The sequence below is a fragment of the Diadema antillarum genome, unplaced genomic scaffold (assembly GCF_040938485.1).
Source record: "Diadema antillarum isolate AM-2024a unplaced genomic scaffold, OU_Dant_1.0 seq00000002_RagTag, whole genome shotgun sequence".
NCBI classification, from domain to species: domain Eukaryota; kingdom Metazoa; phylum Echinodermata; class Echinoidea; order Diadematoida; family Diadematidae; genus Diadema; species Diadema antillarum.
The window spans coordinates 213,139-232,717 of NW_027271124.1; the positions used below are offsets into that span (position 1 = coordinate 213,139).

At 38.1% G+C, this 19,579-nt stretch overlaps 1 protein-coding gene across 1 annotated transcript in view; it reads right to left on the reverse strand.

Moving 5' to 3' along the window:
- LOC139724891 (plexin-A4-like) overlaps positions 1-19,579 on the reverse strand; it is a 110,517-nt gene that overhangs the window by 25,021 nt on the left and 65,917 nt on the right. Inside the window, exons 10-17 of the mRNA XM_071636014.1 lie at positions 15,456-15,575; positions 14,471-14,569; positions 13,275-13,365; positions 9,225-9,492; positions 7,192-7,386; positions 5,482-5,593; positions 3,336-3,472; positions 2,105-2,272 (exon numbers count right to left, since the gene is read on the reverse strand). Of these exons, the coding sequence (XP_071492115.1) occupies positions 2,105-2,272; positions 3,336-3,472; positions 5,482-5,593; positions 7,192-7,386; positions 9,225-9,492; positions 13,275-13,365; positions 14,471-14,569; positions 15,456-15,575 (1,190 nt within the window). The remainder of the gene's footprint in view (positions 1-2,104; positions 2,273-3,335; positions 3,473-5,481; positions 5,594-7,191; positions 7,387-9,224; positions 9,493-13,274; positions 13,366-14,470; positions 14,570-15,455; positions 15,576-19,579) is intronic.

Here is a 19,579-nt window from a genome sequence, read left to right on the forward strand (position 1 = left end):
TATTCCAAAACTATGCAGCATTATCATACCTTTGGCATGCTCAAATTATTTGATAAACTCTACCACTGGCAAGGCACAACACACTTACATGTATAATAACATTTACACGACCTGAAGAACATTTTTTCAAAAGTCACATGAAAAGAAAACCTTAGTACAAGATTGCGTACGTGTATAAGCTCCCAGGTCATGGAATCCATTACTTTCCTGTGACACACTTAACAATAGAATATGAATGTTCTTGCTGGGAAAAATCAGTTTTCCTCTACTAAAAATACTAAAATGAAATTGAAATTAAAAATTCAGCATAACTAAAATAAGGTTTGTGGATAATGACAAGAAAATGCTAGAACATACACCTGCATTTACCTTTTAAGTCTCTCATCCCTGCCTTATATAATGTCAAAATGAATGGTTACAGCTTTAAAGTTCATTATTTATGATGCTTGCATCCGCAAGTATCTATAAAATATAAGCAAATCTATCAGGACTGTTATATACATGTAATAGAATGAATATTTCCTTTCATTTCAATCATTCATTGTCCATATCATTGATATTTGTTTTGTTCACATGCTTTTTACAAAAAGGAAATGCATATATCGTCATTGGGGCGAGAAGACCTCGTATCTGAAATTTTGGTGAAAATGACTTTGTTTTATTTATGGTCAAATAATCAGTTAAGTGATGTCCTTTCCTGTCAATGGGAAGGTTCTCCCATTTGATATAGTGCTTTGGCTGCCATGTTTTATTGCTCTCCTGAACATTTGACATTTTGTAGATACGAGGTCTTGTCGCCCCAGCAACGATATATATTATTCAATACCATTTTCTTCAATAGGGTACATTTTCATTGATGTACGATGTACTTGATGCAATATTATTTCAGTTGTAACACTATAAAAGAAACCATTGGCTATAAAAATTAAAGAAACCACAGCGAAAATATAAGTAAATTTACAGAAAACATATAACCATACATTAAAAGGCATGGAAGACGGTAACATTTTCATAACACTCGGAGAAATAAGTTTCAATCAATGAATGAAAACTACAAATGGGGCCACTTTGTTACACGCTGCAAAAGCTTAAAATGGAAGTGTGAAGAAATATGGGATAGGTCTGTAGCGGCGGAAAAAAAAACCCCAGTGATTTAATGTATTGCTTTCCATTTTTATTGAAGAATCAAATAGTTGAATTACATACACTGAATTACAATCTAAAGTTTACTTTTCCTTCAACATTGAACACATTTAGTCTCCATGTAACTTTATTCTTTTCCAGCTGCAATAAATCACATCAAGACTTGCATGGCAGTGAACTACCTGGGAGCTACCAAAACTTGACTTTATGCCACATCCTGTGAGGAAGTGGCAAAAAGGAAAAAAAGGGGGGGGGGGGAATAATGAAATTACAGCGGAATACAGTCAGTGTGGCTATTCATACAGGAAGGAAGGAAGAAATCAAAACGTAATCTCTTATATTCACAGACATAGCGATAGGCAATTGGAAATTACCTATTGGGATCATCTTGCAAATAATGATTTTTTTTTTTCTTGACAAATGTCACACAATACACTGCACTGACAATGCACTGGCAATACCATTTGTTAACAGTGAAGCCCTCCAAAATTGATTCAATTGCTATTCTTCATGTATGATATATGGTTATATGTGGAAGAGGACACCCATAATGGGGAAATTGCAATAAAGAAAACAAACAAAAACAAATGGAATATTGCATTGGAAAATCCATCCTTAAAGCCGTACTTTCATGTTTTCATAATATTCTTGGATGAAATATACACTACTTTGCAGAGAATGATCATATCTGATTGTGCAAAAACACCATCATGGAGAATAGGGCATTATGTTTGCATACATGGTGCCACTTGTATCAAGTCAGCCTGCTGTGCCATGACAAGAATCATACTAGACACGGATGTCAGATTGTCCAGGGTGGAGCGGATACTAGAGTCCAATGTGACATACGGTTGAACACACCACCTTTCGACATGCACGACCACAAACATATTTTGGTAACGAGGAACTCCCCACATCCTGGGCAAAGAGAGAGAGAGGCATATCGATGGGAAAGACTTACGCAACAATGGTCTTCTCCGTTGAGAGGGAAGTGATCACTGGATTCGACTGGAAGGTGAAGAGGTCCGTAGAATGGCGTGGGGCACCGTCGAAGTAGATAGTGAGGGGAACCCTGACCAGGGACTCCCCCTCTGTGGTCCTGCAGGTGGCCTTTTCATTTGTTTTATCCCTGAATGATTAACGCACACAACAACAACAACAACAACAAAATAATGAAATGGACAAGGATAACACATTTCTGACACAACAATGGAACAAAATCTCAACTCAGATCAGTGCATGCCTTGGCCAAAAAAAAAAAAAAAAAAATGGGGAGATATGAGGGGGAGAAGAAACTCAGAAGTACAAAAGGCAGGTACAGTTCGACCTCGATTATCCGGCCATGTCAGGACCGGCGCTCATCCGAATAAGCGAATTGGCCGGATATGGGAGACACAATATTAATGTATATAGCTGCCATCCAAGCTGCCGTTCCAGTGCACTGGCAGCTAGGCAGATAGCATACCCCGCAACGGTGGTGATGACTGCTTACTTTTACGATGATAATGATGTGAATTTATGTTAGTTCTGTCGGGAATATTGTAGGTAAATCGTGTGAGTTTTGTAGAAATTTTAATTGAGTTTAAAGTCACTGTTTTTTCTCAATTTTTGGATGAAAAAAAAAAGTCCTTCACTGCGTGAACGCGTCCGGATAATAGAGATTTCCAGATAAAAGGAGGCCGGATAATCGAGGTTGAACTGTACATAAAAAGGTCTTCATAATAGTTCAAATATAGTTCATAATTGCTACAGCAATTGAACTATGATGTATCTTTAGGTTCATAAAGCCCACTTAAAATCTGTGATTGCATTCCCTTACAGTTAAAAGGTAGTTTCTGCAAGAGCCAACCAAAGATTTCAAACAGGTGTTCACACATTCTTACTCCTCAACATGAGCACAGCAGAATACTGTCAATAATCTTCATCAGCTCTTTGTGAGCTACAATGTACATGCATACTGATGGTAAAGAAACAGCACAGTCTCTGCAAAATAGTTTACTGTATTCATGAAAATCGTCATCTTTAGACCGAGTTTCTCAGGCAATGTCCTGATGAATTGTCTACGTTTGGCAGGAAGTTGACTATGAAGAAGGCAACTCTTGTCAGACAAATGAGTGAGCATACTCACACTTTTCATGTCGGTAAAGGAAAGAGACGAGCTGCGAGAAATGCTTGATTTTCCTTGTACTCACCCCTCAAACACACAGGAGGTATTTCCAAACGTTGCTGTGATCTCACTTCCCGTGTCCAGGTGGGTGCCTGTGATGATTACCTTTGTTCCTCCAGCCAGTGGACCAATTTTGGGGTTAAAATCGCTGATTGTAGGGTTCTGTTTGAGATTTCAATTTCAAGATTTAAAATTTGAAGGCAGAGAAATGATGGCTTGCTTTCTATTGCTTGATGTGCCTAAGATATCTTGAGCTGATTTTTGCCCTCCTCCCCCCTCCAAAAAAAAAAAAAAAAAAAAAAGGGGGAAAAGTAAACAAACTACAAACACACTCCCTATGCATGAACCCATAAGCAGTGTATGAAACACATTCCTCCTTTTCTGTGGACGCCTTCCTAACCAACTCTGTTGCAGGAGAATGCTCTTTCCCATTAACTCTTCATAAAAGGAATGAAGAACAAGTTTTCAAGACAAAAATGTACAATGTGTATGCTTATGGGCAGAGTAACATTCATCTCCAGGGTATAGTAACGGAAGATTTGGAAAACATCAGCCAAGGTTGATGCTATGAATGACATCATATCTCCACCATAACACTATCAAAAGACATAACACTCTTGTGGGCACTGCACTCATTCTGTATTTCATTAGGTCAGTTAGCTGAATTTATTTATTCAACTGTTCATTAATGATACATACCTATGGTTGTACATAAAAGGAACATGTAAAGGACAATAATCAAGTTTGCAGTTCCACTTTGTGCAGAGCAGACAAAAGGACATTTGTACCAAGAGACATGTTGGTTTTTAAAGCCACTGGGATAAGCAAACATCTGTGATATAATGATTATTCATATAATCCTTATACAGGGCATTAATGCTGCTTGCCAGCACATCCACCTGACAGCAAAAATGTTTGGCACTATCAATAGAAAGAAATTGTTAATACATCCAATGCAACATAATGAAATGGATGCTTCCCCCGAGTGTTAATTCACGGAACATTCTGGCCATCTGGTCTATGCAAGTTCATTCTTTGTTTGAACAAGATTGATGAATCCCATAAATTGTTACATACAGCGTATGCATTGTGTGCCCCTAACCTACTGTACTGAGAAAAAAGAAAGGTCATTTGTACCAACATGCCCATGAACTAACTCTGAACTGGCTTATTCATTATCATCCAGTGTTTGCTGTGCACTCGAAATAAACTTTGTGGATGTCAAACATGAGTAACATTAAAAGCACTGACCCTCAAATTTCCAGTTTCAGTACTGGCACACTTGTTGCATTCTGCACAATGAGGTGATTTTACTTTCTGCAAGCTGGCCAATGTTCGAAAAACATTTAGCAACTACTGTATAAATTTCCTCTCATAACTCAAATATGTAGGAAGTCATCTCTCCAAGGTGGGAAATTTTATTTTTCTAGAAAGGTTAGGTATAATACACACATGTATTTCTTTCTCATTTCATCAATGTTGTAGGTGACTGGAGTCAATCACTTACACACCTCAAAACATGAAATATTATACTTGCAAACTATATACTGGCATATACAGTGAGCTGGACTACCTCAAAGGTTATAACATGAGCTACTACATACAAACACACAAATAAAAATTGCACACCAGTGCTAGCCATTACCTGTTCCTATCACTCTCATTCATTATCAGTATAGTACAGGAAGTTTGCATTACTCTTGTCTGTGTGTAGCATGAAGGGTTTGTCTGTGTGTGGTGTGAGAGTGTTTGTTAACAATACAAATGAAAAACAACAAACTCTGTTGTATGCATTTGTTCTTCCACTTGTGCCAAATGGCCAGAAAGCGGATGTGCCAAAATTTGTACTTGGCGAGCAAGAGGTTACATATAAGAAGGAAGTGCCTCCTTCACAATTGTTTGTCACAATCCATAAGATTTAGTCTGAATTTTCTTCCTCAATTCTGTTTTAAGCATATCATACTATTCATTTTGTCATCTACCAAACCATACATAATCAGAGTACCCACACAAAAAATGTAAAACTACTATTAGAGAATCAATATTTGCTGAACAGTGCCCATTTTGCAGGGCTGTTAGATAGTAAATTGATTTAAATGAAATTGAGCAACAAAAATGGAATGCCCATAAACAGAAAATTTTACTACGAAAATGAAGAAATCTAAACATACCACATAGCTGAATGTTGGACCGCCAGTCCCTTGGACAGTCCTTCCATTTGACGTCACACTGATTTTTGCCCTCACACTCTCTTCATTTCCAGCTGACGTCTTGCAGCTCACACTGTGTGTGCGAGTGTATGTATGTATGTGTGTGTGCATGTGGATGGATTTGTTTGTTTGTTTGTTTGCAGCATGGAGGAACAGGAGTGAATAAAACAAAGAGGAATAGGAATATGGTTTAAGAAAAGTAACAAGAAGCGGAAGACCATATTACACATATGGAAACTATGACAATTTGACTTTATGCAAGCATAGCGGACTAAGATGCTTCTGCCTCTCAAACAGTCCTCATATATGACACAAGAACACTGGCTCTTCATGAACATTTTGATCAATTTGATTGATCTTGACCACTGGCCGAGGATTGACCATTACCCCTCCCTGCAGAAAAGGAGATATTTTTCATTCAATTTCTGTTGTTCATAAGAATATAACATTACTTTCCCTGCTATGCTCTTTTGTTCCTCTAACATATCAATGAGTCTTACATTACTAACAGAAGTTTCATTTAAAACCAAATCTGAAATTAAAGTTTCTAGATTATTAAAAGAGTACTACACTTGTCAAAAGTATCGTGGTACATTATATGTGAAAGAAGACAAATAGATGATTTTAAGAACTAGAAGCTATCACAGAGAATATAGTTAAAACATCTTGAGATGAACATAGGTGAAATATCGTGCAATGCCAGTTAGAACTAGAAATGTCGCTACAGCGACTGCTTATACCCCCGCCAAACAACATTTCATAAGCTTTGGTCAAAACAACATTTCATAAGCTTTGGTCAAAAAACTGAGGAAGTAGTTAAATCCGCAAGATCTTTCCTTGCCATTAATATGCCATTACCATGGCAACGTACTTTCGGGTACTGTCGAAAAATGCGTCTTGCACATCTACAACCAAAGGCACACATCTGTACCAAATTTCATGGAAATTGGGCAAAAACTGAGGAAGTAGTTTGCAACACAAAATTTTCCATCATTTTGGCTCATAATATGTGAGCTGTTACCATGGCAACATACTTTTTGTCACTGTCAAGAAATGTGTCATGCTGACCTATATCCTAAGACAAACATTCAATATGAATTCCATGAGAATTGGAAGAGCAGTTTTGCCATGAAGCATTTTGCCCTATATTTTACCAATAACATGCCGTTACCATGGCAACGCACTTTTTGCCACTGCGGAAATATGTGTCTTGCACATTAACATATTCAGATGAACATCTGTACCTAATTTCATAAAAATTGATCAAAAACTGTGGGAGGAGTTCGCGACGCAAGATTTGTACCCATTTTTGCTCATAATATGCCGTTACCATGGCAACGTACTTTTGGGTACTGTCAAAAAATACGTCTTGCACATCTACAACCCAAGGCACACATCTGTGCCAAGTTTTATGGGAATTGGTTGAAAACTGAGGAAGTAGTTCGCGACGCAAGATTTGCAACGGACCGACCACCCGACCGCCCGACCGCCCGACCGTCCGCTGATTCCTATATACCCCCTTCAAACTTTGTTTGGCGGGGGTATAATAAAAGAGGGCCTGAAGTACAAAAGTGTACATCTACATGAAGCTATGATACTTTGTACATGAATGGACCTGAATTAAGGCTTTTGCCTGAAAACTGGCATCCCTGGTATCACCACCATGTATACCTTCTGCCTGGATCATAGAACTCCATCATCCCTTCCAAGCTGCAGGGTAAATCTCCAATGGTCACTGAGGTGATGTCGCTGAATTCCTGTCCAAAGTCGGTTCCAGTGAGCATCACCACGGTGTTTCCCTCCAGGGGACCACTGCGAGGCTTCAGCTGCAGCAATATCCAAGGTGGCCATATCAGAACACAGGTACTTCAATACATTCATCACATCAAATGACACAGTTATAGACCACGCGGGTGCATCTATGTGATTCTCTGCACGGCACTAAAACCAAGCCAGAAATGTTAACTTACATGTAAATGGCACATTATGCACTTGTCAATGTAATGACGCACCCCACTACCCCCGGACATGGGTGCGTCATGGTCATTTTTTGACTGACTACACGGGGTTTTTGACGGACACCACAGTCACTTTTTTGACGGACATAACGCTGCAAGTGACGAACACCACAGTCACTTTTTTGACGGACAACACGTTGAAAGTGACGTACACCTCGGTCACTTTTGTGACGGACATCCTCGGTACATGTGACGCACCCCCATAAATACTGAAACGATTTTTGCATACGTTTTATTCAAGCAATTTCATTTTCTTTTGGTTCGTACACATAATTTGTAAAAGTTTCGGCAAGTTTCCCTTACCATGTAAGCACCGTATTGTCATTCACCGTACATCATGCTGCTGCTACGATAATAGTATTCCGTATAGTAGTATGTATTCTGTGCATGCAATCCATACATGACAATCACATGACGTGTGCAGAATTTGCGCTGTGTGTGCGCGGCCATTGCTAGTGCGGTGGATGCATACTGCTGCAGCGCAGGTAGGTAACACCACGCCACGGCATTCATATTCCCGCTCGAGTACTGCGTAACTACAGCCTACTAGTCGCTGTACGTAGAGATTCGCACATCTAACGTCGCGCGCGCGTCTGGCCAGCTGGTCGGGCTATCCCGCAAGCAGAAAATGGCATGCAGCAGGCAGTTCTTCTGCTGCCGTTTCGACAGGAAAGATTGAACTAAGTTGTTACATCGCTGAACAGTCCCTGGTTTGAGATTGAGTATGCATGATTTCATGGGTTTGTTGGAGGGAAAATGTAAGGAGAAAGGGTGGCTTTTAAATTCTTTGCTTGCCAGATTAAGCATTTTTTCCTCTTATTCCAAAACGCTTCCCGACTTTGATTTTCACTTGCCGCGGGAAAGCGCTCACTGTAATTTCACTCGCGGTACGTGTATCCAGCGTGCAAAAATGCGTGTTATTTTCCATAGCCAAGTGACGTACCATGACGCACCCCTCGGTCAAAATTTTGACCGACAATGATGGGATTTTGACGCACCCCTCGGTCAAAAATTTGACGGACAAAGCTGGTAAAATGACGAACACCTGGGTCACAAATTTGACGGACCAAACGAGGAAATGACGCACCCATGTCCGGGGGTAGTGGGGTGAGTCATTACATTGACAAGTGCATTACAAAATGAGGTCCACTTCATAAACCAACTGGCACAACCAATTCACTGTTCGATACGTTCTTATCATAGTTACACAAGAATCTTACAGAACATTTGAGTATCTATCAATGTCAAATGTCCCTCTATGACTTCATAATTAGAATAAAGTGAAACAATTGGTTGAAGTTTCATTACAACCATAGGCCCTATCTGAAATAAAAGCAAGAAATAAAATTGAGGTTTTTCCCCTTCAACGGATTACATGTCATTCATTAAATTCAACTTGGAAAATATGGAGTGGTATTTCACTTATAATGGTATGACAGGAAATCCAGAATCATATATTGTACTTGATTGGCTCATTGACTCAATGCACAAGCGAATTTGTCATCAAACTTCCCCATTAATGAACCAACACTAACTTCTCTCAGCTACACACAGAGCACACACACAGATATCTTTGTGTGGGACTGTGTTTGAAATAGGGTACATCGTGTAAGTGATGCATTCAACAATTGTTATGTACATGTACATTCCTTGTACAACAGATGATTACTGCCATATCCCATGTACATTCCTAATAGACAATAAAGAATGAACAAAATACTAAAAATGTGGCAGCTGATGACAGAATTGGGTGTTACACTTACATCTAGAATTTTAGGATTGCCGCAAACAGTCGATGTGTTCTGCATGACGGGGTCAACTGCAGTGCAGACTGAACTGCCACCGAAAGCGCAGATGTTGCCGCACCATTGACAGTTCAGCTCAGGTGGAGACCTTTGTGGAGACAAACAGCGACTGCAACTGTCTCGGTCCACCGAACAGTTGTACAGCGTAACTGCCGAAAGAATACGGTCAATGGAGCAATATGAGCACGGACAGGCATAAAGATATTTCACGCCAGAGTTTTTAAAGCATTACTTATTCACTCTTTCTCACATCTATTGACAGAGTAAACTTGGAGAGGAGAAGCTACATGTACCCTGTATGACTTGGACTGGTCCAGTGATGTACGAAGTGCCTGTCATTGTTTCGAATTTTGTGGAAGACATGCTACAGGCATCTGAAAGTACATTCCAGCATGAATCATTACTTGTGGTCATTGCATCGAACGACGCATCATTGAGTTTCCCTCTCTATAACTGAGACGTTCTGTAGAACGAGCCATTGATTAGTTCTGCAGATGTGAATATACATATGATTGTACTTCCACCGTACTGGTCAATGGAAATGTGTAAAAGTTCTGAAACAATGATTTCATATGAGAAGAAAACAATCAAAAATATATTTTTGCTTTGTGTGGTATGAAGAGATGATGTATAAAGATTCAAGCATTCCTCACATTATTATGAATTTTCATTTTGAAATAGCATGCATTCTGATGAAAGTTTATGTCTACAGTGCTTGGTGTCCACAGTAACGTCCATGATACAAGTTTAAGTAAGCACATTGTTTCTTAAATCAATAGGTTTGTTTTTCTTTTCATGTTGATTTAGTTGTGTGTATTAATTTTTTGTCTCGAAAGATTGCTTTACTTTAGTGTTGAGGGTAATTTCCGATTTCCTATATATATCAGTAATGTATGTTACAAAAAGCACGGAGGTACGTAGAATGCTACCGCAACTAAAAAATAGGTTGGATACAAAAACTAGCTTTTTGAAGCCCTCTTTTAATGTTTTCTGTGGAATTTTAAGCATTCACTGCAAAGTACACATATCTGCAGGGAATCAAATCTGAAAAATGTTAAGTATTCATTAGAAAAACATTTCGTCAGATTTCAAACTGGTCTGGCTTCTTCCAGTATACCATAAGTCCATATCACACTTTCGGTGTCCACAAAATACAGTACACTGTAGGTCATATGCACCATAGAGTGTACCATAGAAAAGGACATTATTTACCCCATGACCCAATTTTATCTACACTTTCCCTTCCACATAAGATATTCTGAAGAAAAAAAATCAAGCCATAGCTGTATTTGGAAAAATATAATGACATTCTAAATCTTCTGCACCAAAATCTCTCTACTAAATTGTAATAATCCACATAGAAGTGTGTGAACTTAGTAAGCAAATCTGACAGCATCCAGTCATTTTTTATCCAATAAAGAAAAAAGCATAACACTCATGAGCAATGCTCCTATGTAAAATGATTTCATATCAATGAATAAATGATAAGACATAAAAACATCCTGCAACATAGTTCTGACATTGACAAAGACAGTACAGAGAATTGCTGTTGTAGTAAAAATCATTGAAGAGTTCCTGTAAAAAAAAAAAAAAAAAAAAAAAAAAACCCTAAAACAAACAAAAAACACCCCACCCCCCCCCAAAAAAGACGATATAAATAATCATAATGAAACAAATCTTTGGTATAGGACACACACACACACACACACACACACACACACACACACACACACACACACACACACACAAAAGATCAAAGCCCAGAAGAAAAGGGGAAACCAACTCCCATGGTCTGCTACTGTCTTTTTGTAATTCTAAACAAAAAGATAAATGACACTACATGATGATCTTAAATCATCCTTATGAAGGGAAGTGCTCTATTGTCAACAGCACAATTTTGTTTTTCTTCTAAACCACATTAAGAGCAGGAAACAAAACAACTTCTCCTCCAAGGTGACTCTCGAATAAAAGAGACTCATTCCCAGCCACTTCTAGCTTGCCTCGGTCACAGAGTTGTATCCATTGCTGCAAAAACACAAGGGAAGCCACTTGTCTACCGCATTCCGAGAACACTCCACAGGAAACCACTGAAGTGCTATCCTCATGTTTCACTGGGATAAAAACACCCGGCTAAAACAAGTGCTTCTTTTGGTTTTACAGAGGACAGGATAAGCTGCATCCCGGCAAAAGCGTGTTTATCTGGTCTGACTTATTAGCATCACATACGGCAATGCAGGAAATCTCTCTTAATGTTTGTTTTCTTTGACTTTTCCAGACCTACTGTTCCCAGCACAACCTTATTAGTATGCATTAAATTAACTTTGTGCAAAACAAAGACCTTGACTTTCATGTTATTGGTGCGTTTCAAAGTGTTGATTTTACTGCCTTACTCCTGTGATTCAGACACAAAGTCACATTGATATAAAACATGGGAACTGCATTAAAGATTAAAAGTTAAAAAACAAAGTAATGCATTAAAAAACCTTTTCACTTCTATAAACAGAAGATGAATTTTAAGTTGTAAAGCATAATATACAAAATATGAAAGGTGTAATTCCGATAAAACGTTTAACCTGAGAAAAAACTCTTGTAAGGACTGAAAACTCAGGTTTACTATCATGATGCTGCCACTGTCTTTAACACAGAAAAAAAAAACTCTTTTAAAAATCAACTTGAGTTTTTCTCAGGTGAAAAGTTTTATGAAACAGGCTCCTGATATCATACTTATAAGACATGAATATCTGTAAAACCTACAATTAGCAAGCAAGCACTCAAGGAAATATGTGATGTACGTGTATGCTTGGCCTTTATACACAGGTAATTCCTACAGACAGTTTGGTGGCTAATTTCCTACTCTCACAAAATATCTGTATAAACACATGTTGCTAAAGGCAAGTCTCCCTTGCAAAGTATTTCAACATAAAATATTCATTTCTCTTGTCCAAAAATGTTTAGTTTTTTTCTTTAATATTTTGTTACTTTGGTATTCATTATTTTCAACACATTTTTCCCCTATCTATACTGTAGGTTAACAGTTTGGTTGGCCCTGGAGAAGTGCAGAAACCCTGAAATATATGAAATACAATGTAGTATGCTGTAGATAGAGTCAAATCTGTGTTTCTGTGGTTACATACACACTGAAATATTGCCAATGGGGAGATATTTGGTGGCTGCTGACAGCCATTTAACTGTTTATTGGCCAATTAAGCCTCATGTTTGAGACTGAATTCTTTCTGGGGTTGTAGCAACCACTAAAAAGCAAGTGGTTACTATAGGCAGGCGGCCACTACGACAGGTTTGACTGTATCTATTGTGATTCACAAGAGAGTGAGGTCATGTTAATTTGGCTGCCGACTGAAATGCATGCTCATTCTGGCACACAAATCAGCATGTACTTGAATGAGTTGATTTCTCTCAACACCAAACAACTGAGGAATGCCTTGAGACAGAACCCGAAGACCTTCTTTGAAGGACTGATAATCATCAGGCATTGGTCATTTTGTCATTTTGTTTGGGTATTCTCAAAGGCTTGTTCTGATTGCTCATGCAAATTAAAACAAAAACAAAAACAAAACAAAACAAAACAAACAAACAAACAAATGATTGCATATAATTCATGTACACCATATATTTTGCAGTGCTTTTATTTTCGTGTGTGAAATTACAATGCAAAACTACTAAATAACTCGCAAAAATATTGCCTTCTTATATACACTGTATATTGTCTCCAAGGTGGGAAATAAACTTTCTGTAGAAAATGGATTACACTTACCTCTCTATTTCATTACTGTGGTCTTCACAAGTAACCTCAATAACAAGTGACATTCTATTTTCAGAAATAATAATTTGCGAAATACCATACTTGCAAAATACATGGCATAAATAGTTTTTGCAACTGACATGTAACTACAACCCTTGTAGTAACACTTACTCTCAAGACCATCGTCATCCACAACATTTTCGCCATTCCACTGCACATACATTCTGACCGGCATGTCGGGTACAACTGCATTATAGGAGAACTTCATGGAACAATTTGTAAAAGCAAGAGAAAAGAGAACAGATAGAAATTGTAAAATGATGTATAAGTGATGCTACATGAGCACATGTTATCTATACTTTGCTGATATACATGTAGTTTGTCAATAACAAATTTGAAACACATGTTTGCTCGTCATATCTTCTCTGTTCTGTTTTGGTGGTAAGTCATAGGTAAAAAATACAGCGCATATAACATATACATCAAAAAAGTAATCAAACTTTGGCAGATTATAATTTCATAATTGTCAGCTTTGGAGAACACAATGTTAGTTGCGAGGAAAGAAGAACTCTTCCTCTTTCCGTCGGTACCTAATTATGTTGACAAATGTCATGCATGACTGAGCACATGAACTTTACAGACAACAATGACAACTTGCACTTTTTCTGAGTTTGAGTGTCATCGCGAAGAAACAATGAATGTCTCACAGAATGGATGAGATTTGTCAAAGAAAGTGGCCAAATAAACAGGCCAGCCTGTATGAATGCAGGTTTGTGTTTAGGGATTGTGTTTAGGGTTTCGTCAAACTTTGTTATGGTCCGTAACCTTAAAAATGGCTGCCTGTCCAATAACTTGGTCACTCCCACAAAGGCCAACCTCACATTGTCTAATTTTCTCTGTTCATATTACACACATATAGCTCACCATGCCAAACCATACCTTGAATATGAAGAGAGAAAATGGATAATAGGTTAGCCTTTGTGGGAGTGGTCAAGCTAATGACAATGTGCCCACATTGAAGGTTATGGACCATGAAAGGTTAGAAGAAACCCTAGACACAAGCCTGCAGTCGCGCAGGCTGCCCTGTTAATTTGAGACCCATCTATTGTGACACTTTTCTGAAGGACATTTTAATCCAGGCCTCACAGAATACTACGGGAAATCTCAAAGATGTCCTGCAATTCAACAAAGAAAATAAACCATATAACTGTGTAGATGTTCACATTATACACGATCATCTGATGTCCATGTTCCCATTGAATGCAAATCATCTTTAATGATATTGTGAGTAGGACATGAAAAAAAAAGGTCCTGTCTTCTAACACAACATCGAAATGGAGATAATGAGCTCAGAGTGAGATACCTACCGCTTTCCCTTGGCACTCGACGGTGTCACTGTCTGGGAAGGTGGCATGAGTAGGCTCAGGGCGTCCTTCGATCTCAAGCACGCACTGGTATCCAGAAACCTGAAGCAGCAACGAGCATGAATTAATGGCACTGGTAACGATCTGTGTTTTCATTGGAACACTTGCATTGCCAAGAGTCAGGGGAGCATCCCGTATTTCTGACATACACAACAAACTGAACTTATTCTCAAAGGCCTCTTATAACATCACATATCTGATGATTTCACAAAGTTTCTTGGAAAAATAAGCTTGGACAACACATGGATAGTTATTAAAGCAACTTGTATCACTATTTGTATAGAGATATGAATTACATGCAGCTCTATTGGATTACTTGTTATGCAATTTGGAGGGAATAGCCATGCAGTTGAACCAGGTACAACCAGAAACTTTGGGGAGTTTTGACAGGAAATGTGCATGTGCAAGAAAAAGTGGAATATTCTGTTTCTTGGTGTCAAAGTGGTGCACAACTTTCCACTGTCTTTGAGTATACACAGGCTGCGGACAGGAGATTCCCTGTGCCTATAGCGGATGTAATGTGACCAAAAAAGCAGAATATAACTGGCAAACCGGAGAGAGAACATTCACACCGGTAAAGAAAAATGGATTTTTAAAAAAGCCACTTCTGAGGAAATTTCATAATTCAGGTTTTTAGCTAACACATCAGAAGTTGCTGCACAACCTCCAATGAAAAACTGGAACATGCACACACACTCACACAAACACACACACACACATACACAAATATGTGGTCTCTCATTGGTTGTGTAAATGCCCCTAGTGTTGGTAATTTGATGGCTTCCACATGGTATTTGCCACTGGACCAAATCAGCAATGTCTGCAGTTGTCTCATGATGAAATCAATGACTATTCGGCCCCAATGTTGACATCTACAATGTATGATGTATGGTGATGAGATAGGTACAAATGTAAGCTTCTTTCTTACCCATTTTCTGTCCTGGGCCAAGTTCCTTGCTGTCAGTGTGAAGGACTTCTCAACGCCAACGGGTAACAGCAGGTCTTCATTTGGGGTTTCAATGTAAGGACATTTTTCCAGGGCGTCATCCTGCATGACACGAGGAAAAAAAAAAGGGAAAATGTGGACAGGTCACATCTACTCTGCATATGTGTGAAGGTGTGTATTAAAAAACACATTCAAAGTACAAAACAAATTCAGAATGAGCTTTTTGAGCTGCAGTCTATTAACACATGATGATCCTAATATTAGCGATTACAATGTACAAGCCATTCATTTGGTACCAAAAGGCATAAGACAGTTTTTCTGAGTTTTCATAAAATGTAACAGGAAAAAAAATCTGTACTGAAAAGAAAAGACAACATGATGGACAGAATTTTTCACACAAGTAGCATTGAGTTAAGCAATGCCTGGTATTCCCTACACCATATAAAAAGTAAGAATGTATTCAAGGGTCATATTTTTTTCCATTTATCTGAATACATATTGTGTCTTATTTACCAAAACTTGGTGGCCTGAATACCTTACAGGAACTGGATTAAGTGAATTCTAAATGGTATGAAGCTTCCCCCTAATAATACAACCACTTCTTGTTTTGCAGCAGCTTGCCACCTGATAATGCGAAGTTACCCTTAGGAGGTTTAATCTGAAGCCTTCAAGTAATCCCTCACATTTTTCTTTTTAATATGATAAAACAATTTGTAATAAACCTCATTACAACTATGTTTTGCATTAGATTGATCTTATGTCAATGCAATATTAAAGTGACTATCCATGAGATCAAAGATACAAGGTATGTGGCTCATTATTCTCTCCTGTAGGCCAAAGTGTTATGATTCATAATGTACGCCTAGTAATGTATACTCCTTTTTCTGTAATAAGGTTAAATATCAAAGTTAAATGATGTTCTACAATAAATTCAACAAAGTACAAATAAAAAGAAAGAAAGAAAGAAAGAGACTGCTAGCTGGCCTTTGGCCAGCAACAAAAGGTGGGTCCCAGGGGCAACTTTCATACATAATTTACGTACAACCCTCATATTCACTGATTGGTATCCAGGGCTCATTTCGTTTTTAATGGATACGTGGCGTTCATCTTTCTCACTACCATCATGGCTATCCTTCATTCAACTAGTCACAACTCTCATTAAATACTTCCCAATTTATGAACAAGTTATATCTTCAACTGACAGTCACTAACAAAATATGTATCAATGTAGTCTTAAAAATTCTTATAAATCACTTCATCACACTTTCACTGGATGAATAAAAATCTTCATCAATGTATTAATTTAGTTTCATCCATCTCAGTACTGCTGAGAAGTATTCCTGAGAAAAAAGAAAGATTCCCACTCTGAAAGCCAGATGTACAATGTCAGTACACTGTATCTTCTAGTTGCCTTTTTCGACAGGATACAACGCAACTGAGCAAAATCTATCTCATGAATGTCACATTCACGCAATGAATTTCAATGACGTGACATGTTTATCAGGAATTATTTCAGAGCAAGGTATCAATCTTCTTTTTTTTTTTTCAGGTTCCCTACCGATGTTTTGCACATGACACTGCTGGCACAGGGCGCAAACCATTTGTGCATTTTTTCTAAATAAAAATCAACATAAAAGGCTGTGTGCTGGAAGTTCAAAGTACAGCCTCTTGCACTTGAGTAAGATGGCTATAAAGTACTTTGGACTGGTATGCACATGACATTTCAAACAATGCACATGTGGTTGAGTTGGCGGGAAGCTAACAGAGCATCCAACAGGCAGAGTGTACACAATTATACAAAAGCAACAGCAGCATATCACCAATCACCAATGAGACATTACAGTACATAGGGGTGGTATTTTGAGCTCATTTTAGCTCTGTTTGTAACAAATTGGTATTCTGAACACTTTTTAACTCTGTTTTACCTGATGTTTTGACTTCTGTTGTAACTTTGTTTTATCTCACGCTCTCATAGCCTGTGCATGTTGTTTTTTAGTTGTGCCCATGCCAGAGGTTTGCTAAAATGCGCATAGGAAATTTTACATACTTTTGCCTGAGGGAGCAATCTTCTTGGTTCACACGTCTTTAAAAGATGCTACTTCCATCAATATTTCCTACTGGATATGATTATTGCAATGGGTGTGAGTTCCATGACTTATACACTCAGAATATCGATTAGTGACTGTTTAGCAGTGTTGTAACTCTCAGACTTCCAAGGGAAGTTACAACAAAAGTTACAATACAGTTAAAATGGTGTTCAGTATACAGGTGTACGGTGTAACACCCCTGATGTATGATGTGATATTGTTAAATGTAGTGTTGAAGGTACAGTACGCACCTCACTAAAGCTAACAATATTTCATTTTTGTTGTGAAATCTATGATATCACTTTCTCTTCTTTCTTTCTTTCTTTCTTTTTTTTTTTTTTTTTTGGGGGGGGGGGGGGGGTGTCTAATTGAGGGTTCATTGTACATTGTAGTCCAGTCTTTAGAAATAGAGTTAAATTATGCTTGTTCAATACTTCATACAACACATGAAAATAGCTGTATCCTTCACAGAAAGCAACAAGATGCATGAAGACTAAAATTGTATTGAACGACTGCAGTCACAGAGTCATTGCTCTTCATGGTTCAGGCTTTAGTGTACATTATATTACACCTCTTGTGGACCAGTGAGCATCAATATCCTACTATTGGCTGATTTCTCACATTCATTTATGTGACTGCGAAGATGGATGAGTTAGAGTGAACACATAAGCTTGGACTTTACCCGAAACCATCATTAAACACCTGTGTAAACATATAGCGTATCACTATTAAAAGCACAATCATATGCGTACCCTGGTAGTCAATGAGCATGTCTATCTCTGCAGAATATGATCATACACTCTAAACTGTCAAAGAGAATGGAATGCAGAGTCTCTCAGGGGTTATAACAAACCCATGGGATAAATTCCACTGAAACTTCAAACAATGAAATATTGAGTCATCTCCTCGCACAAAAGTTACACAAATTAAAAAGGCTGGGGGGGGGGGGGAATAAAATGCAAGAAAAGACCTAACTGTTTTGGTCAGGTTTTGAAATGAGAGATTTTTCAGCCATGAAGTGATTTGTAACTTTTTAAGACTAGAATACCTAAACCATGAAAGGGGGATAGAAAGCCCCCACTCTGGCTGTGTTACTATTGAGAAAAGTGACTTTGACATTCAGGGTTTATGGAGACTCACTGACCCAATATTTCTGTGCAAACATAAAAACAGGGATTTACAGCTCAGTAGCAATCACTATAAAGGGGTTGAAAAGAGCTCTTGAAACTTGGCACATTCATTTAAGTGCCACTAGGTGCCATATTAGAAGTGACTTTTAATAGAGGAAAATCAATCAAATGGAATGATAGAGATTCATCTAAATTGGACATCACAAGTCAGAAATATGTGGAATCGGAAAGATTTGGAAAATTTTACCAAATACATACAAATCAGAAGAGATAATGATGTCATAGCTTAATCACTACTTTACATTGTATTTGTTTGTACACAATAATAAAAAGAAAGCATGGTTTTGAGGCAAGATGTAAACCCCATTTGCCCTAATGTTGCTAGTTATCACAAGACCAGGACTACAATTATCGGATGTGAAAGATCCATCTCATCCATTTTAAATCCAGATCAAACAAGGAAGGTAGGTATGAAATATTTCTGCAGTTTGTCAAGAGACCTGTGAGGTAATGGCATCATGGCCTCTGCTAATTTGATATATGGCCATAATTATTACGATATAAATGACTTGTGAAAACATGGGCACCTTTAAGCATCTATAACTTTCTTCTCATGTCAGGTCTGATTTTGATAAAACCTCTACCACTCTGTTTGTCTGATTTTACACTGGTCAGTAGAGCCACCTCGATGTGGAATTGCACTTCGAAAGGTCTTCCTATACCTGGACATTTTATTCATGGATACATGTACTTCCAAGTACCAATGGCTGCTGCTGGCTTTGTTTGATGAGGTTCTTGCAGGGATCAAATGTGCACTTTTAATCACCACTTGATTAGAAAGTGGTGGAAAAAATAGCCATGATCACACAGGCTTCATTTATAAGAGTAG